Source organism: Cheilinus undulatus, linkage group 17, assembly GCF_018320785.1.
Source record: "Cheilinus undulatus linkage group 17, ASM1832078v1, whole genome shotgun sequence".
Lineage (NCBI taxonomy): Eukaryota > Metazoa > Chordata > Actinopteri > Labriformes > Labridae > Cheilinus > Cheilinus undulatus.
The window spans coordinates 37605945-37628015 of record NC_054881.1 but is presented as its reverse complement, the minus strand read 5'-3'; the positions used below and the strand labels follow the sequence as shown (position 1 = coordinate 37628015).

At 38.7% G+C, this 22071-nt stretch overlaps 1 protein-coding gene across 1 annotated transcript; it reads right to left on the bottom strand.

The window, feature by feature from the left end:
- Nucleotides 1-14587: 14587 nt before the first annotated feature.
- ier5l (immediate early response 5-like) lies at nt 14588-17985 on the bottom strand. The gene has a single exon (XM_041811768.1). It carries the CDS (start codon nt 17887-17889, stop codon nt 17032-17034), a length of 858 nt encoding a protein of 285 aa, XP_041667702.1. The 5' UTR covers nt 17890-17985; the 3' UTR covers nt 14588-17031.
- Between the last annotated feature and the right edge of the window lie 4086 nt (nt 17986-22071).

The following is a 22071-nucleotide window of genomic DNA, read 5'->3' as shown; positions in this document are numbered from 1 at the left end:
TAGTGAAATATAGTCTTTTTCCAAATTAAACCAAACAGAATGATCTTTTTATGGATGGGCACACTGAACTAAACCTTTTAGAAAGTTATGTCAGACTTTAAAGCCTAGCCGTGTGCACAAATGTCAGGATGTGAGAAAGAAAAGCAAAAAAATATGATAAAACTTTATTGGGAAAAGATGTTATTGTGCAAAGAAGTAGGAAATGGACAAAAAGCAGAAATTGATGAAAACGGCAAAAATGGCAAAAGCAGAAACGGACAGAAAGTTGCAAAAAAAGTAGCAAAAAGAGGTGGGCAAATGGTTGATACATAGCAAAATTGGGCAAAAATGGCAAAAAGTGTCTATAATAGGTTAAAAAGAGGCAAAACAGATTGGTAGAAATATGTTAGAAGTTGCAGAAACAGGCAGAAAGTGGCAAAAATGGGCCTTAGTAGTGGAAAAAACATTGCAAACAGAGGTGGTCAAATTGTTGAAAAGTAGCAACATTAGGCAAAAAACTAAGAGTGCCTGGATGCAGCCAGGACCTCCACTTCACACGGAAAGTCGGAAAAAAGCTGCCATATCTCGTCTTCTAATACTGGAAGTCACTTGAACCGAACGTCTTCTTCTTTGTTTTCTTCGTGCATCACCGCCATGTTAGTAGAGGCAGGTCTGCCACAAAAGGAAATACAAGTAGAAGAAGTTTTTGGCTAACAAGCACAGTGATAACATTACATTAATTTTAATGAATCAATTTATGATCCAAATTCACATATCACTGAGCACAGACACAATATGTGACAGGAGATTGACCAGCTGGCCGGACGCCGACGTTGCTGCCATGTTGCCAGAGGCAGGTCGCTACGTCATTCAATACAGTAGACAAGGACTGTGCAAGTTTTCTGAATAAAAAGCTCAAACCACGAGATTACATGGATCTGAATGAATCATTTATAATAAATGATCCATGCTAGAATAATACCTGATAGTGAAACATAAAAGGAGAATCCGCTTTCTTGTATTTTCTCAGTGAAATGAAAAGATGTAGTCCATGACTGAAAATAATTCTATATATAATACAGTTTTATATTTTCTTTTTCTTTTTTTTGTTTGACATCCTGATGAAGGCTTGATGCTGAAATGCGTTGAAGTGTGTTTTTAAGGTCACATGACCATGATGTGAAAATAAAGGCATTTCAAATGCTTGAAGAGAGTGCCTTGGAGTTTTCTTCCTGTTTGCTATCAACAGTTTCATATACAGTGCTTAACAAATTTATTAGACCACCTGTCATATTTGTCTCAGAGACCATCCAGCATCATGAAGTGCTTTAATGCGGACTCTTTCATTTTCAGTGAGCTCTCCACGTTTTACCATTTTGAACAGGAATGAGGAATTTCAAACTGAATTCACCCAAATTTGAGCTGGCTCACTGGGCTTCTCTGAGAAGTCAGAAATGAATCAAGCATAACATTCAAGCACTAAAAGTAATTTTTCTGTTCAGGAATGCAAGTAAATAACTATAATTTGATATATTACTCAAGAAATGTTAATGTGCTTTACTATTTCATCAGTTTTTTTGTAAATCAGTAAATTTGAAAATTCATGGATAACAATAATAATTATATTTTAGCATTAAAAATATAATTAGGGTTAAAGAGCTTCCACATATTGGTGTATTAACCATTGCAGAAACATATATATATGAATTTGATCATTTGATACGGAAAACTTGCACTATCTTTGTCTACTGTATTGAATGACGTAGTCTACCTACCTCTGGCAACATGGCGTCCGGCCAGCCGGTCAGTCTCCCGTCGTATATTATGTCTGTACAAACTGATACTTGAATTTGGATCATAAATCAATTTATTAAAATTATTGTTGTGTAATCGCTGTGCTTGCTAGTCTGAAAACTCACTTATTTTTTGTCCACTTGTATTTCCTTATGTGGTTGACCTGCCTATATCAATATGGCGGTGATGCACAAAGAAAACAACAAAGACGGCGTTCAGTTTAAGCAACTTCCGATATTAGAAGACGTGATATGCCGGCGCTCGTCCAAAATAATGGCAAAAAAGGGCAAAAGAGTGGCAAAAATTGAAGAAAAGGTGCAAAAGAAGTGGCCAAATGGGTTAAATATGTCTAAAAGAAGTGAAAAAGGTGAGTGAAAAAAAAATGACCATAATAGGTAAAAAACGGCAAAAATAAGGGGCAAAAACGGGTTAAAAGTTGCTAAATAGGCAGAGAATGGCAAAATGTGTTGAAAATGGGCAGAAAGTTGCATGTACCCAGCAGACCAATCACAGAGCTGCATTCTGTTGTTCTGAGGCGTGGTCAGATTTCTGTGTAGGGATCAGGGCTGCGTGGATCAGCTTATACTAAGATGAAGATGGAGCACAGATGTATAAATCAGACTTCATGTCGTGGTTTTAACTTTGTTTTGAGTTTTTCTGTGATTCATTTGTGTTTCCTGTCCTACGTCTGTGTTTTTGTGCTATCTCCCTGCATCAGTTCTAGCTTATTCCATGTTTATATATTTATTTAAACCTCCTGTGCTCCTATCCTCCTCATGTGTCTTTAATATTATCCCAGTTAGGTTTCTAGATTTTTCCATGACATGTTGTTCCTTTCCTTCTTTCCTGCATTTTTTTTTTTATTATTTCCTGTTTTATTTTGCAGTTTTCTTCCCTCGTGTTTGATTTCCTGCCCCTCTACTTATAAAAGTTTCACCTATCCTGTTTCTCACCTGTGTCTGATCACTCCTCAGTGATTATTTTTTCTTGAGACTAATTTGGTTTTGCTTTTTTTTTGTTTTATGAAATATTTTTTCTGTTGTCTGTGATGAGGTCCTCTTTTGTCTACATTTTTTTAAAGTGACACGAAAGACACAGCATAAAGGAGTTTACCTGCAGTTTCCTGTTACTGAAAACAAGAAATGACCCAATATTTGGTGTCCACAAACTCTTTTTTGTTTAATATTGCTTAATTTAAACCAGATCCATTTGCAGTTTAAATTTTTGGGCCATATCTTCACAAATATGTGTGTTATAATGACATTTATATATATAATTACCAAGTCCTCAGAATAAAACAGGGGTAAAAGAGTGAAACTGGATTAAAAACTGAGGGTTTCAGACCTGGATCTGGTCTTCATCTCCCCCTCCTCCCCCCGGTCTCCCCTCCCCCCTCAGACCTCTGAGCGGCCCTGCTGACCCGTTCGATCTCTGCTGCCACAGTCTGCCTCTGTGAGCCGCTGCACCTCTTCCCGACAGAAACCCCCGCCCCCTTCTCATTCCTCCCTTCTGCCGTCACATGTGGCCTTCCCCCCTCCTCCTCCTCCTCCTCCCTGACACATCGACCCCCTCTGCTCACAAAGCACGCCTCCCCCACAGACCCCCCCGATACTCCCTCTGTTGTCTCGCCCTCCTCCCTCCCTCCCTCACACACATAACAAACAGTGGTCACACACCCCCCTCACGTCAGCCCACCACCTGGTTCTGTCCTTTAAAGGTGATAGCAAGTCAAACAAATAGTCATCTGCAGAAACAGGCCCACTTTGGGCTGTTTTCACTACATCTAAACCTTCATTTTTAGCCTTTAATCAGATGTTAGCTGCTCCCAAACACATTCTAATGAAAGGAAATAAAGATATATAAATTAAAATATGATTAAAAGTAGATTTTAAAAAGATGCAAAGAAAAAAAGGACAAAAAGCAAGTAGTATCGGTGATAAAATATAATTCATAAAGCCCAAAAGTTGGGGAAAAAGCAATAAGTGCAGTGTCTGCTTTCATTGTATTCGTACTTTTCAACTTTATTTATCAGGGCTATTGACGCCTTTTTAAGCCTTAGTATTATAGAATTTTAGCTTTGTGATACTTTGTATTGAGCACATATAAAAAAGGATTGATTTATATTTTGGTTTGCATGCAAAAAACCTTTCACTAAATATTTATCCATCACCATTCGACCAGTGTAGTTGTATTTTGTGTGTTAAAAAAATGCAATAAATAGATAAAACTAAACTCAAGTAAACTAAAAAAACGTCCTTGCTTTTCTTTATTCCACTTTTCTGTGAAATCTGGTAAACATCAGCTGTTTTCTTTAAACACTGAGGTATTTATCCTAGTATTTTGTGAAATCAGGGCTTGTTTTCCTGTCACAAGTGGATTTCTTTTTGTTTTCTTGCCATCTTGGTAATTTAAGGCGACCAAGTGACTGCAATTTAGGCCCCGTCCACACAGAAACAAATTCAGGTGTATACGTAAAAGTTTTTTGTCGTATTGGCATTTCATCCACATGGAAATGACGTTTCGGGTGACTGTAAACGATACTTTTTAAAACATGGGTCCCAGAGTACATAAATCTGTAAACGACTATCGTTTCGTCTCCATGTGGACGGCTATTGGTATTCCTTTATGCTGATTAGAATGAATGGGTGCCAGTTTGCCCCAAACTAAGAGATTAGCAGTGCCTTTTAAACAGCTTTTCTCCCTTGTGTTGCCATAGAAAAGCTTATAAAGAACAAGCTTATATACCATAGGTTGTTTGCAGTCATGTGGTCCTGATGATGAGTGCTAGATGGGGGGCAGGAAGTGCAGGACAGCCATAGGAGGAGAGTTAGTACTGTTAGTACTTTAGAGCTCCAAATAGACCTCTACACTGCAGTTATCATGAGAAAATTTCTACATACATGGATAATGATCCCTACACGTTACAAAAAAGGGATTTTTTTCGCCTCATTCCTGCAGAACTCCGAGTGTCTAGGGTCGTCCAGCCAGATGAAGAGAGGCCAGAGTCTAGAGGAGCTGAGTGGCTAGCTCCAGGTTGAGTGCCAGTTTCCTTTCCTCCATCATTAGTCATTATTTAATCCACATTTAAAAGCCAAAGTAGTACCAAATGTAGAGCCGTTTGATCTGGATCTCTAAAAAGAGACAGATTTCCCGTCACAATGAGAGAGACGGGAAAGATGTCAGGATGCCGCCGCTCGTCCAGGCTTCAAACGGAGGCTCTGTGCCCTCCGTCATTTCTGTGTGAGCTTTTAAAACTTTTATTTTTGCCTGAATGTGCCTCTACTTTCAAGACAAAACAGTAGCTTAAGAATGTTTTTATTCCCCCACTTTTGAGCTCCATGGTCATTTGTAGTTCTCACTTCCTCAGTTCTCCACTGCTGCATGATGTCATCTGCAAAGAACATATTTAGAGAATAAACCTTGTGGGGAACTGGTTGGACTGAAAATGACAACTAAATTCAAGACAGCAAGTTCTAAGGGAGTCATAATGTGTGGTTAGTGGATGAGCTGGTTGTCAGAGCTGGCTCCTTTGGTGCATTCAGCTCCTGTTTTGGAGCTGGTTTCCTGTTTTCCATTTTTATGGTGGTTTAGAGCAGTGGTTCTTGACTGGTTGGGCGTCAGGACCCATCACCACCTCCTTATGAGAAATTGGTACCCACATTTAAAAACAATTTCAACCACCCATATTTATTTGATGGAGAGGATTGCTGTTTAGCTGGACACATGATTAAATAATAATTATTATTTTTACTGTTTTCGCAAGATTGAATGTAAAGACTGTCAATTTCTTGAGGAACTACCCAATTTCCTTGGAAAACCAGCTTTTTATTCCAATAAAAAAGGATTCATAAGGTAAAATCGTGTGTGAATGACTGAAATTGACTCCCCAGTTTCACCCACTTTTCCAAAACGTTACCAACTATGGTCTACGATATGACAAAAATGGAGGAAAACGCCCCCAACATCCCCAGCTTCATAAACATTCTATCCTCTGACTTTGAAGGTAATGTCAATAAAGTATCCATGTCTACAGTAAATCATAGACTTTTTGTCCTCTCCTTTATTCTGTACACATTCACGACCCGCTGGACACAGCTACACAACCCATTTTGGGTCCCAACCCACTAGTTGAGCACCACTGGTTTAGCGCAACAAACAGCAGCATGATGCCCTAATTTGCTGTGCTATCTGCTCTGTCTTTACAAAGCTCCAATAATTTTCATCACCAACATTCCTGTGAAGTTTGGCAACTTCCTGCAGTTTGCTCTGAATGTGGAGACGAGCCACCAGTGTCTGACTGAACACCCTGAGATTCTTAAAGGTGATTGGCTATTTGTTCATGCTGTTAACAAGACATTTAAGCATATTACATTAATTTAATGGGGTTTCACGGTGGTGCAGGGGTTAGCGCTGTTGCCTCACGGAAAGAAGGTTCCTGGTTCGCTTCCTGGTCAGGGCCTTTCTGTGCGAAGTTTGCATGTTCTCCCCGTGCATGCATGGGTTCCTCCCACCACCAAAGACATGCTCATTAGGTTAACTGGTGACTCTAAATTGTGAGTGTGAGCATCTCTCTATGCCAGCCCTGCCACTGACTGGTGTACCCTGCCTCTTACCCAGCAACAGCTGGGATAGGCTCCACAACCCCCAGTGGGATAAGCAAGGTAAAAAATGGGTGAATGGATGGAAATATATCTTAACCTAAGGATTTTTTTTTTACTCACTAAAGATGAGAAATATGAAAGAGGCCTCTGTGTGTGGCCCTCAGTGGAAAAAGTTTGGACACACCTGATGTAGGGCTTTAATGATTTTATAATGAAATTCTACAAAAAGAAAATAATGAGAGGAAACAAAGACAGACTTATTTACCCAGATATTTCATGATAACATGCCAACAGACAAGTTAATTTCATTGTTTTCCTCGGGATCTTGAGAAAATAACTCTTCATCTTTGGGAAAATCAACATTTTTATCCTGAGAATACAAGATAAGCAAGTCAAGCTCTTCTATGTTTCTACTTCAGTTTTTCACTTGGTCTTTTTATTCCATGACAAAACTACGGAAGCCTTAGCAGACACACTTCTATTCATTTTATTTCACCACATTTTCCAAACAGAATGAGATTTTGACATATTTATCATGTGGCTGCTTGTTTTCCCATGATTCTGAGTTAACTTGCTATTTTTTTCTTTGAGATCCCATTTATTATATTCTTTTAGATATTGCACTATTCATGTTCTTAGATTCTATTTTTATCTAATTTTCCTTTATTAGTCTTTTCAAGGTCCCTGTCAGCAGAAATACTGCTGTTTCTATTGTCTCTGACTATTTTTCTTTTCTTCTTTGTTGCACATTTTATGTACAAAAGTGTAATATATCTGAATTATGTAAAGTATTATATATCTGAATTATTGAATTCAGGTGTTTCAATCAAACCCAATAAGACGGTTGGGGAATGTCATCCCTGCTAGATATTCCACAGTCAACTGTCAGTGATATTATTAGAAAATGGAAGAGTTTAGGAACAACAGCAACTCATCCACAAAGCGCCATCACTCTGCTGATTCCATAGCTGACACTGGCATTGATGTAAACACTAAAACTGCAGCAGGAGCTTCATGAATGGGTTTCCATGTCCGAGCAGCTGCATGCAAGCCTCACACCACCACCACCAATAGCAAGCATCAGATGGAGTGGAGTAAAGCACTGGACTGTGGAGCAGTGGAAACGTGCTCAGTGGAGTGACCAATCAGGTCTCTGGTTTTGTGAGTCTGGGTTTGGAGGATGCTGGGAGAACATTACTAGCCTGACTGTGAAGTTTCGAGGAGGAGGGATAATAGTATGGGGCTGTTTTATAGGCCCCCTTATCTCCAGTGAAGGCCAACCTTAATGCTCCAGCCTACCAAGATATTCTGGACAATGCTATGCTTCCAACTGTGTGGCAACAGTTTGGGGGAAGGCCCTTTTCTCTTCCATCATGACTGTACCCCAGAGCACAAAGAAGGACTAGAACCCTGACCTCAACCCCATCAAGCACCTTTAGGATGAACTTGAACAGAGATTGTGACCCAGGCCTTTGGTTCAACATCAGTGCCTGACCTCACAAATGCACTACAGAAAGAATGGGCACACATTCCCACAGACACACTTCCAAGAAGAGTGGAGGCTGTTATAACTGCGAAAGGGGGCCAACTCCATTTTAAAGTGCATGGATTTGAATACAATGGGCAGGTGGCTGAATACTTTTGTCCATATAGTGTATGCTTTTGCACCAAAACACATGTTAAGTCCTTGCATGCGAAAAAATTCTTGGAAACAAAGCTCAATTTTGATTCTGGCTCTGAGAGCTTCTGTAATTTGGGATGAAATAAAAGAAAATCAGGAGAAAAGAACAATAAAAGCAGACAAAGATGTCTCAGCACAGTCATAAATGAAGGAGAAAATTAAAAATAAATGGCTTGTTTTGATTGCATGTGTGCTCCTAGGTGTTAGTCTCCCCTGATCCAGATGGAGGAGCTGTGTCTGCACCAAGAAACCAAACCATTGTCCCCACCATCGGCATCATTACAGTGGGCAGAACTGAGGTTAAACCAAAAATAATTTCATGCTTTTATTTTGCAGGGATCTTTATGCTTAAGCAATGATTATTTTTGAAGTTTTACTGAGCTTAAACCATCAGATACTGCATCCTCCTACAGCACACTTCTGCTGTTACACAACGCATTGTTCACTCTGCATCCTCACTCCCATTACAGCCTACCTACTGCAAGGAATCATGGGTAAAATCAGCAGCTGGAAAAAGGCTGCAGAGCAGAGCTGCAGGAGCGAGCGATGTGGATGTGATGTGTTGTTGCAGAGCGATGCCTCACTCAGAAAAATGAGGCAGCCAGGAAGAGGAGGAGGAGGACCAATGAGAGGGGGGAGGAAGGAGGGGGGGAGGATGGATGGAGGTAGGGAGGAGGGAGGACGGAGGAGGGAGGGTCAGTGTGAGGTGGCTCCGCTCTGCATACAGCCCCATGCACGCTGATATCTCCATTCATTGATTTTAAAGAACACCACCAAGTGGCACAGAGCAGAGATAACAGCAGCTACAGAGGAGGAGGAGGAGGGAGGAGGACGAGTCTGATGACGGGGGAGGGAGCAAAAATGTAAAAAAAAACTAAAAAAACAGAGGGGGTTAAGTTTGGTAAACATGGTAAACAATCAGGACATTTTAATGCATGTATCTTATACAACAGCTCTGCAAAAGTCCCTTATTTATCCTGTTACATAACGCTCAAAAAAAGAGGAATTTATAATTCTACTCTGCTGTTTTGACTCAAAGTCTCACTAGTAGTCTTTCTGGAACTTTCTGCTCAGAAAAGTAAAAAGTATTTTCTTTAAAATATCAAATTTGTGACCAAAAGTAGTAAAAAAAATCTGCCCACTCTTAAATAGACTTGCCTTCCTTTGTTTTAAACATTTTAAATACTTGAGTCCTGCTGTTTTCTTGCTTCTTTGTTTCACTTTTTCCATTTTTAAGCAGCAAAACTTGATTTCATTTTTGTTCATTGCAAAAGTATAGAAGCCCTAACAGGCCACACATCTCCGCATTCTATTTTACACCATCTCCCTGTTATAATAGGTTGATTCTGGTTTGTTTATTAAGATCTTGACTTTTTTGTATTGTGTTTTTTATTTTTACACCATGATTATGAGTAAATCTGCAGTTGTTACCTAAAATTTTGAGAGCTCAGCTTATTACCACAGGAAACGCAGCATTGCTATCCCAATAAGGAGATGAATAAGTTGAGTTATAAAATAAAAAGTTGTATGTCCACTTTGGGCTTCCATAGTTTTGTAATGGAATGAAATCTCATGCATGCAAATTTGCAGTTGCTTCCTCAGGATCCTGAGAAATAGACTGGATATCTTGAGGAAAGGTTTAAGTTGAGATCTCCTCATCTGTATTTCCCCTCAGATTTTCAGTTTTATCTTATTTGATTACAAAATTACAGAAGCCTTAAGCAGATATGTATTTCATCTTCCTTCATCCTCCCATTTTAAGACGTGGTTTATAGTTCATTTTGAGATCTTGGCTTATGAATCACATTATCACTTGTTTTCCTATGACTGTTAGCAGGGGCAGAGCCAGAGAGTTTGATGGGAGGGACTTAGCCCAAACTTAGGAGGATCCTGGGACATGCTTCCCCAGTAAGTGTTTGCTCATCAGGCAGTATTTTTACTATTTTAAGCAATCTTTAAGCAAATGTTGACATGAAACACCAACTAAAGCGTATGTCCTCAACCAAAAATGATGCAGTTCCAACTTTAAAAAGCAAATTTTACAGACAACATTGTTTATTTTAAATGCAATTGTTCTCAAAGTGGGCCTTTCATTCTAAGAGTAAACTATACTAGATGAAGACTAGATCAAAATTGCAATTTCAGCTGAAATTGTGTGGGGAGCTGGATTGTGGAAGAACTGCTGAGAATAGCCAAAAACACAAAAATAGCTGAAATAGCATAAAATAGTATAAAATTAAAAAGTAGCTGAAAATGGCATTCAATAGCTCAAAAAGGATAAAAAATAGCTGAAAGTAGCCTTAAAAAAAAGCTGAAAATAGCCTAAAAATAGTTGAAAGTAGCCTTAAAATAGCTGAAAATAGCATAAAAACAGCTGGTTTTGGCCTAAAAGTAGCTGGAAATTGCATGCAATGGTGTAAAAATCATATAAATAGCTGAAAATAGCATGAAAATAGCTAGATTTTTTTAAAAAATGATTAGAAATGAGAAAAGTCTGCAGTCGAATGACGACAAAACTGAATTTTTAAAGTTTAAACCTTGTCGATATGACAAAGTATGAAGGAGGAGATAGCCGGCGTGGAAGAAGAATAATAAGCAAAATGGCTGATGCGAATATCAATAGTGTGGGTGCTCAGCATCCCCACTAATAAACCATTTTTACATCCACTGCCTAAAAAGGGCAGAAACAGTCCAATGTTTCATTTTTTAAGTTTGCGTAACATGGATAGGGTAGGAATTATGTCTAAAAGTTTATAACTAGCTCTATTCATTTTTAAAAGAGCATAAAAGACAAAATATGGGGTTCTGGATTTAAAACTTAAAAATACAGATAATTTTAATAAACGTTAAGCAGGAAAAAAATACTTTTCACCAGCCTATAAGATTCTGGGATGTTTAGAAATTATTTGGAGCTTAAGCCCCGTAACCCCCCCGCTCATTCCACCCGTGACAGTTAGTAACGGTGTGATCATTTCCTCAAGATTATGATAAATTAAGTCTTTATTATGGGAAAATAAGCACTGTGTTCCCAGCACAGAGAGATGAAAGTTAAGGTCTCTAGAAAAAAATAACTGTCACTGAAAAATTTAGTAAAATAAAGTGCTTAAGTGCAGGTCCACCCTTTATTTAATATAAAGAAATTAAACCAAATAAAAATTACAATAAGAAACTGATAAAAAACAAACAAAGCAGCAAAACATGAATAAATCCCTTTAATGTGTAAAAACAGATGAAAAAGAGTCGAATTCTGATTCTGATTTAAACAATCATCAAGAAGCTAATAAGGCAGGGATTTCACTGGTACATTAAGAGCTGAATGTTATTTATCCCTGTAGGACTTTTCTGATAATATTTATTAATATTAGTGGCTTCATGTTTATGTGAATGAGCATACATTTAGTCTTTTATAGTGTTCTAGCTGCTGCATGGGCCCAAAACTAATTCCAACCACTTTGTTGGACAACAAAATTTGTCTTGAATCTTGAGCCCCATGACATTTTTTATTTAATATTTATTTAACCAGATAAAGACCCATTGAGATCAAGGTCTCTTTTACAAGGGTCAGCAGCACACGTCATAATAAATAATACATTTCAGTGATAGATGACAAAAATGAGTTAAAACAGACAATAATTTGGAAAAAACTATTTTATGTCTTTTAAATCAACCATTAAATCCAAACCCTCATAAATCGTATCACACCACAGCTTGTTTTAACTTTTTAAAGCTTTTAAAGCTCTAATAATGTTGAATAATTAAGAATTACTTCAAATTAGTTGTGATTTTAGTTGGCATTCACTTCTAGGTTCTCAGTTTTGTAAAAATAGATAAATAAATAAAGTCATATTTGGACAGTTTTCATTATCTTTCTTTAATGTTGGCAAGTAACTGCCAGTTAAAGGAACAGTTCAACATTTTAGGGCAAAATCCATTTGCCCTCTTGGGCACAAGAAGATAAGGAAACAGAAAAGAGTTCCTTAATGAGCTTCTCTAACTTAAAGCTTATTTCTAAAGCAAGCAACTTGCATCCCAGAAAAACCTATTTAGAAAAATAATGTAGCCTGTAGAAAGTGCTCAACTTGTTTAATGATAAAGTAAGATAAACTAAATTTAGATGTTTTAACTGAGGTGATACATCTTGGCTTCTATAGAACCAACATTATTAGACCTGTGATGTTTGTTTTGTATTAAAGGCCATACTTATTTTCACTTTCCCTGCTTTTCTGACCATAATAATCCACAGACTAGTATGAATGGGTAACCAGACAGGCCAGATAGATTGTTTCATATCTCCACTAATGAAAATATTTCACATTCATCAGGGAAACCTCCCATAAAAAGCTTTTTTGAAGGGCAGAACTTTTCAAAAACATTCTTGGAAGGTGATTGGATGAACATGCTGTCTGTCAAACCCATTATGGACCAATCGGACTGACGAGACAAAATGAGGTTGTATGCTTGCGCAACTCCAGAAGTTTACAGGCAAATGCTGCAGTCTTTTATGAACAGTGGAGCTACTTGGTGGATCAAACTCATAACAAGGGCCGGTCAGGAGAAGTGCAAAGACAATCGTTTGTTTGTAATGTTCTCTTTTAAATCATTTTGTCCAGTTACTGTGCCCTTGTAAAGCACTTTGAATTGCCTTCTCAAAGGCAATAGTTCTCAAAATGAACTATAAACTTTATTTGCCTTGCCTTCTCCTCCAAAAGAGGGTTTTAGTGTAGCTCTTGTTTTAATAATGAAATGTAGTCCAGTTTTAATAGAACTGTCGCCATACTTTAGCTGCATCTGAGCTAATCGCTAAACCGTCTGCCGCCATTACTATTGGCTTTCAGTACAACTAAACCCCGCCCATAGCTACTGCCTCCTTCTCCTCAATGATGCTGATTGGTCAGGCCTGTTTTCAGAGCTGGCACGATTGTTTCAGATTGGAGCTCTGCAGGATGAATCAGCATGATGACAGACATGGAGTCTGGACAATCCATCTGCTACACAAGGTTAACGAATGATTGCTATAAATTAGCCTGTTGCTATAAGAAACATAAACTTCTGATGCTTGAGCTCAATTTACGTTAAAGTTTAGAGCTTTTTCTATATATGCAGGAGAAATTTAACCAAACTTAATAAAAAAAAATGTCTTCAGTTATCAATCCAGCAGCCAGTTAGCGTTACTTAGCTTAGCTCTAAGTAGCCAAGTTGTCTCAAAAAACGTCAAACTAACAAGTTAGACCTGCTTTGCTTCTTTCATACAAGAAAGAAAATGATCAAATTTAAGCCTTTAATGCTTGTGCTGAAAAAAGTAAGGACATTTTTGAGACAAATTGTGTTACCTATACTCTCATCAGGGCTAACTTTCCCTTTGTATACAGTCTTTGTGCTAAGCTAGGCTAAGCCAACTGTTTACTTGTTGTAGCTAGCTTTAAGTTGTTGTTTTTTGACCAATTCATTTGCCTTTTCTGACTAATTAATTGTGGTTAAACTTTCTTAATTTTGTCTTCATCAGCCCTAATAACTGTTAAGAAAGGATATTTTGGGGTGACAGAAAAGTTAAATAGCTAGGCTAAATAATTTTTTTGTGCCGTATTGGGACATAAAAGTTTGATGATCTGCCATGGCCACGCCCTTTGAGTTTCCTACACACGCTGTTTGAGTTTTGCTTGGGAAGGTCTCTTTGAGCAGTAAACCAAATCTCAAGCAGATCTGATGAACCACTTTAGAGGAGTTAATCCTAGAAGAACCCCTGGAAATTGCTAATTTGACAAGCATTTTTATTAAAATTAAACATGGCGGAATTCCTGTTGATCTGGTGATATGGGTCCAAGAGGCTTTTTTGTAGGTTGTGGCATGATACACATGCATACCAAATTTCATGTTTCTACATTAATCCTGCTGCTGGGGCTGATTTTCTGAAATATCCTAAGGGGGCGCCACTGAGCCAAGTAGCGACACCCACCAACAAAATCCGTACGATCCATCTCAGTTCATCGCTGGGAGTTTTTCTGCCAAGTTTCATAGTTGTAAGCGTATTCTAAGGTGTTCTAAGAATCTGAAAAATAATCTACTTCCTGTTTCACGGTGAATGAAAAATTGCTACAAAAGCAACATTTTATGTCTTCAGATGAGCCTTATCAAATCTGAGTTTAAGTTGATCAGTTATGGATAATTAAGTAATTAATCAGCAGCAGCTACTCTCTCCTGCCAGAGCACAGGTCAGTATTAGGGTGCTAAAAAGTCACCCTTATAAATGTGACTTAATAGCCTAATGTTTTGTTTATGGTAGCATTATCACAAGTTACCATGGAAAAAAACACCAAGAATTGATTAAAAATTCACATTAAAAAGCTTTTAACTGATCAATAACAAATAGATGGAGGGTTTTAAAACTACAATGATCATTAATGACCATTTAAAAAAAGCTTTTAAAAAGTTTTTAAGGTGTTTCATGCTAACTTCTTCATATTCTGCAGTCAAACACAAGAGTTATGATTTTCATTTTTTATTAAGATTATAAATTTTTAACAAATATTTTCTGGAACAGTTTTACCCGGTGATATACAATTTAGTAAGCACAAAAATACAAGAATAACAACAAAATATGTCGAGAATGGCTGAATACTCTCTTTATTTTGGTACACATAGTGCTCATAAAGCTAATGCGTGGACTCTCGGGGGTTTATGGCTAAAATCAGGAGTTTGCCTTTTTAAAACAAAAGGACTAACATCATTCTTTCATAAAACAGATTTAAAATAATAAAAAAAAAAACTCACAAAACCAAGATGTGTTGGATTTATGAATCACTGTGAAGGCTTTGAGCAATATGATTGAGACACGAGGATTTCAAACAAAACCAGGCTGTTTTAAGTGTCACATGTGAATTTATGACCAAAAGAAGCCCAGAAAGTCAATGTTGGCACTCAGTCAGTGATATGAGCTGGTTTAGTCCATGTACCTTTAGGAGGGAGTCTTGAATGCATTTATCATGACAACAAACTGCTCAAAATGTGCAAAAATGTCCGTTTCAAACCGGGACAGGAAACACATTCAGTCACTTCCACTTAGCTCGCAGTAATGTGCGTCAGATTTAAGGCAACAGAAGTCGATCCATTTCATCGTCAGAGCTGTAAATGTTATTATGGCACAAAGTCTTTCCCCTCCCTGCAAGACTGCTGTCAGTAAAATGCTCATTTAAATATCTTTTCTCATTTTTTTCCTGCAAAAATAAAGTTGATTTAGACCTAGTAGGGGAGACCAGGATCAGCTGTAACACTTTAAATGTCAGCCAATCAAACCGAAGAATGATGTCACCCATTGTGCATCAATACAAGGCAACGACTCAAATAAATTATTGATGTATTTATAAGAGAGGCGTGATTTTTTTTAAGTTCAGAATGTGAAACTTTTGCCTTTTTGATTTTTTTTATGTTCTAGCTACATTTGTGTTAGCATGCTAACACCCGATTAATTAAATGAACTTCCAATAGCTATATTCTATTTTTTAAACCAAACTAAAGCAGTATAAATAGCAGCATACATGTATGTAAACCTAATTTTGCAAAACCAGAAACTACTGCGAGTCAGTGACATGAAATCTTGAATTTTTGCAGCGTTACAGCAGAGCAAATAATTTGTGGAAAAAGGCGCAATTTCTGCAAAAACAGGAATTCCTGAACCAAATCTTTTTTAAATTAGCATTTGGGCTGTGCACCCAATGAGATGCTCTTAAAAGTCACTGGTAATTATTCAAAGGAAATTTAAAAATTCGTAGAATTTGTTTGCTGGATGCTAAGACATTACGAAAATTGCCATTAACAGGCTAACAGATTTAGCTTTGTTTCATGCTAGTTTTAACTTGCAAAAATTCTTTTTCCATTGACAATGCTAATGTGTCAGCTGCACCAAATATTACATTAAATTTTTAAGCTAAGAGTAGCAAACGTAGCTTCTTAGCACCTCACAGACAGCCTTCTTCTTCTGTTCTTTAATAGCAGTTAGCAAAGCTAGCTTTCAGAAGCACAACAACCACCAGGTGGCAGTAGTTCCGCAGTACAACAAAGGGCCGCCAAATATAATGAAAAAAAAAAGTTATTTTACATTGAGATATTTGCATTTAAGATGGATTTTTGATAAATGAATGACTATTTGGCCACTTGTAAATAATTGCCCATCCCTAATTGGCACATAAAAGTTCATTTTTGTATCGTTTAAGAATGTTCTGGCTTTTCAAAAAGGATTCAGAAAAGATTTCAGAAAACTTTTCAGTCACAGTACAGAGCATTCGCTGCAAAAAGTTCCAAATAATCACAACGTTTCAATGGATAAAAGCTGTTTAGATGTAGGAAGAATTATTGGAACATGTCTTTGTTGAAAAGCTGCAAAAAATATCAGTTTGCACTAAAATATAAAATCTGAAAATTTCCGTTTTTTAAAATACGATAAAGGTTCGATTTTGAATGTCCAAGCTGAATTAAGTGAGTTTAAATAGTACCAAATAATTTAGTACGCAGAGTTTTACAAACCAGAAACCATCATATGATAGTTAGGTCAAATCTTTTGCAGCATTTAAAGACTTTAGATGTGGTAAAATATTGAAAAAAATCCTATTTCTGCTAGAACACAAATTCCCACGCCACATCTTTTAACATTGGCACACATCTGAGACACTCTCTGCTGCTGTCTGCTTTCTGAAACCTTTCAAGAATGTTCCAAAAGATTTTAAGGTTTTAGAAACTTTCAGAAAATTAGATAATGGTAGTGAACACTCACGGAATATTTGCTGCAAAAAGTTTCACATCTTTAAATCTTTTTCCAGAGAGAAAGATGTAAAGATGAGGGGAACATTCTGGGAACATGTCTTTGTTTAAGAAGACTGCTCTCATACAGAACCTGGCAGAGGAAAATGGGATATTTCTGGGTGATAATGTGTTTAAAATCGAGTTACGTTTGACCCTGGTCTCCCCTAAAATAAAGTGTTTGATTCAAAACGCCACGATCGCCCGGGTCCACGCTCCCAGACTAGCCAGGACCTGCTTGCTACAGATCTGCTCTAAGTCCGCCTGCCTGCTGAGCAGCCCTGAAAAGCCCGATCCGAAGATGGAGATGAGGTTGGAGATGTGTGAAGTGTCCGTGTAGTCTGTGTGAGAGAACGAACAGTCCTCTCGTTTCGCTCTTTTACGCGCTGCTGTGAAATCTGAAATCTCCTCCACGTCGGATAAACAACAACCGAAGTCCAGCTTCCGTTTCTTGGCCGTGCTCTGCGCACTCTGGAGCGCGTCGTAGCAGCAGCAGTCCTGGTGGAGGTACCCGTTCTCCACCGTGGTAACCACATGCGTGTCCAAGTCCAGCACTGTGGTTTGGTTGCAGTACGCGGAGTTGTTGGAGGAGAACTGTTCGGACTCCATGCAGCAGCTCCGGTAGTAGCACGGCTCCGGCTCCTTGGTGTCCTCCTCCAGCGCGCAGCAGCCGCTCAGAGCGCTCTGTGCTCGGCTGTGCGCTGCTGGCTGCGCCGCGCCTCGGTGGCACGCAGCTCCGCACAGACTCGCCTCCTCCTCCCGCCTCTGCTCCTCATCCTCGGCGTCTTCTGCGCTCACGTCCAACGGGTTGAGCTCCTGGATCTCGTTGCAGACTGTCATCACCTCCTCGTACTGCTGCATCCTGTAGATCTCCGCGTATTTCTCCTTGATGTAGACCTGCCGCGCGTTCCGCAGCACATAGGACACCAGCAGGTTTTTGTGCAGCTTGATGCCTCCTCTCTGCGTCCTGGAGTTGTGGATCTTCATCAGAGAGATGGAGATGAGGCTCTGCGCGTCCACGGCGCACTCCATGGTGTTGATCATCGCTCGGCTATCTGAGAGGGAAGCGCTGTGCTGGAGCAGAAAGGTTCGAGTCAGCTCTGTGGAGGAACATTGGACAGACGATCCGCCTCCCCCACAAACACAGCAATCATTTACAGATGGCCTGAAACCACAGCATATATACTCCAAACGCACGGTCCGCCCTCTTCACAGACAGCCAATCAGATTCCTGGGATCTGTTGACTGACAGTCTGGTGCTCTGGAAATATGTCGCTGAGGACCAATCAGCGTCCGGCGGTTCCTCTGAACTATTCAAATTCCTCCCAGGCTGTCTAACAGGAATGTCCTCATTTCAGAGCTCAGACTCACAGAAACCAGTTCATGTTCCGGGTCTGCATGTCTCAACCGAGACTTTTCTCTTTAGAATCCAACCAACAAAGTCATTTCAGCTTACTTTGATGACTTTAAATCACGATTTTATCCCCCTTTAAAACAGATAAATCACAGCATACACCAGTTTATCCCAATATAGTTAAAAGGAGGTGAAGAAAATGTATTTATGTGGCACATTTCAGCAACATGAGAAATAATTTAAAAATGCTGATATCAAAGAGAAAAAGGCACAAATTATAAAACATTAAAAACTCATAAAACAGACAATAAAACGTATAAAAATGAATAAACCTGAGCCATGATCAGGCTCTGGAATCAAGGGCCCGGTCCAGCAGTGGCTGGTGGGGAGTTTGACTCTTGACGCGTTTATCCCAGTGTGTGCTCGGGACGGCAGTTGAGGCGCGTCATATGACACGAGGCAGCGCCATGGAGCCGGGGCCTGTGTCAGGAGCTGCTGTTGTTTTTGCACAGTGCTCACAAAGCCGTGCTCTCATTTCTCTCAGTTGGAAATAGTTAAAAATTTGGAACGGCGCTACTCTCAGTTCCATTTATCCTTTGCTGAAGAATCAAAATCAAGAGGGGGCGGGATTTAGGATACCAGCTTTGTCAACGACAATGGTGGAGGGGAAACCAATCTGGCCTGTCTTTATTAGGGTCAGGTTTCAGGATCTACAGCTGCTGCTAATATCTGGGCAAGATTTTATTTACTGTTTTTTTCATGTTTTCTTTGCTTAGCACTGTTGGATCACTCTAAATTGCCCGTAGGTGTGAGTATGAGGATGCCATGTGATTGGTGCAGGGGTGTAGCAAGGGATTTAGGGCCCCCAGAAAGAGTATTAAACAGGGGCCCCCTTAACCAGCTGGACAAGCAACAAATGTTGCATCATTTTTACAAATATCTGCATTTTAATGTATTTTTCAGCTATAAGCTCCCTATTCATGAGTAACATTTTTACTATGGTTAAATTAAATTTACTTGCTTTATTTTTCAGTGCTGGACAGCACCATTTGAATATTTTTAAGGGAGGGGCAGGGGCCCCCGAGTATTTTATTTTATTCTATTTCATACACATTTCAGTCTGTTGGATAATTAATTCAGTTGCTTTTGATTCGATGATGACACTGATTACTAGAGATGCATGATGTTGGATTTTTGTCGATATCTGATATGCCGATATTTACAGATTCATTTTAGCCAACACTGATATCGATACAGACATTTAAATATGCTTTTCATACGATGAATTTCAGTCCTTCTGGACACACTTTAAGGTTTGAGTATGACCAAGGTGACAAACTTTAGTCCTTAAAAACACTTTAAAGTTTAAAGACTGAGGGTAAATAGTGAAAAAGACTGACATAGCTCTGTTGGTTCAGCCTAAAACTCCACTAATTTATTAGTATATATGACCAAATTTACAGTAGATGTTTGCTGAAATACAAAGGCAAAATATCAGATGTAAATATCAGCAGAAATCTGATATAGTTGAAACCAGAAGTTTACATACACTATATAAAAAGGCACATAAACTTTTTTTTTCTCACCATCTAACATGAAATCAGATTAAACTTTTCCTGTTTTTGGTCAATTAGGATTACCAAAATTACTTCTATTTGCTAAATGCCAGAATAATGAGAAAAGGATTTTTTTAGACAATTTTTATTACTTCCTTCAAAGTCAGAAGTTTACATACATTAAGATTACTATGCCTTTAAACAATTTGGGAAAGCCCAGATGATCATGTCATGTCTTTGGAAGCCTCTGATAGGTGTACTGACAACATTTGAGTTAATTCGAGGCACACCTGTGGATGTATTTTAAGGCACACCTGAAACACACTGCTTCTCTGTGTAACATCATGGGAAAAATCAAAAGAAATCAGTCAAGATATCAGGAAGAGACTTGTGGACTTGCACAAGTCTGGTTCATCCTTGGGTGCAATTTCCAGATGCCTGAAGGTGCCACGTTCATCTGTTCAAACAATTATACGCAAGTATAAACACCATGGGAATGTCCAGCCATCATACCGCTCAGGAAGGAGACGGGTTCTGTGTCCCAGAGATGAACGTGCTTTGGTCCGAAAAGTGCATCTCAACCCAAGAACAAAAGCAAAAGACCTTGTGAAGATGCTGGCTGAAGCTGGTAAGAGTGTGTCATTATCATCATTATCAACAGTCAAACGAGTCCTGTACTGACATGGGCTGAAAGGCCATCTCCCAGGAAGAAGCCATTACTCCAAAAGAAACATAAAAAATCCAGATTACAGTTTGCAAATGCACACAGGGACAAAGACCTTAATTTTTGGAGACACGTTCTGTGGTCTGACAAAACTAAAATTGAACTTTTTGGCCATAATGACCGTCGTTACATTTGGAGAAAAAAGGGGGAAGCTTGCAAGCCTGAGAACACCATCCCAACTGTGAAACATGGGGGTGGCAGCATCATGTTGTGGGGTTGTTTTGCTGCAGGAGGGACTGGTGCACTTCACAAAATAGATGGCATCATGAGGAAAGAACATTATGTGGAAATACTGAAGCAACATCTCAAGACATCAGCCAGGAAGTTAAAGCTTGGGCGCAAATGGGTTTTCCAAATAGGCAATGACCCTAAGCACACTGCCAAACTGGTTACAAAGTGGCTTAAGGATAACAAAGTCAATGTTTTGGAGTGGCCATCACAAAGCCCTGATCTCAATTCCACTGAAAATTTATGGGCAGAGCTGAAAAGGCATGTGCGAGCAAGGCGGCTTACAAACTTGGCTCAGTTACACCAGTTCTGCCAGGAGGAATGGGCCAAAAGTCCTGCAAACTATTGTAAGAAGCTTGGGGAAGCATATCCAAAACGTTTGACCCAAGTCATACAGTTTAAAGGCAATGCTACCAAATACTAATGAAATGTATGTAAACTTCTGACTCTCAAGAAAATAATAAAAAATAGTCTAAAAAATGATCTCTCTCATTATTCTGGCATTTAGCAAATAGAAATAATTTTGGTAATCCTAATTGACCAAAAACAGGAAAAGTTTAATCTGATTTAATGTTAGATGGTGAGAAAAAAGTTTATGTGCCTTTTTATATAGTGTATGTAAACTTCTGGTTTCAACTGTATCTATGTATCTGTACCGATACCAATATTTGCTTTTTTAAGTCAATATCTGCTGATATCGATATCAGGCCGATAATATTGTGCATCCTTACTAATTACAAGAAGAAAAAAACACTTTTCATTGTAGGCTTCTGGGGGGGGGGGGGGGGGGGGTCCTTGAATAAAGGAAAATATTAGCATAAAATCCACTGTATATGCCACGCTTTAATACCTGTTTTTAATCTAAAAATAGGAATTGTGGGTACAACATCCAGTGCCTTCGGCAAAACCAGGATTTCCATAGTAGTGGCATGCTAATTCTGACTGTTAGAGCGATTTAGAGATTAAAATATGTAAACATCACCTTTTACAATTCAAACAGCATAATATAATTTCTCCACCTTCCTGAGAAGACAAAATGAAGAAATGGAGTATGCTGTGCTTTTAATTCACAGTATTCTGTTTGTTTTCTTTAAATGCACAATTATGACCTGTCAAGGGAGAAAAGCAGTTAAAAAGTGGCACAAAACCCAGCCATTTTGCTCTGTATTGTGACACTAAAGCAGCTGCTTCCAATACACAAAGAATGAGGATGAATGTTCAGTCTGGCTGTGCAACAGGCTGTGAGTTTGTTTCACAACAATCACCTCAGGCTGAGAGCTCAACTACCGTATTATAGCTGGTAGATGTGCAAAGTCCTTAAAATGAAAACAGCTCGTACTTAAAGAGCAGCACAGCTGCACAGA

Excerpts from the sequence above, each read along its gene's own strand:
- ier5l (XM_041811768.1), bottom strand. The coding sequence starts at position 17,889 with ATGATCAACACCATGGAGTGCGCCGTGGACGCGCAGAGCCTCATCTCC.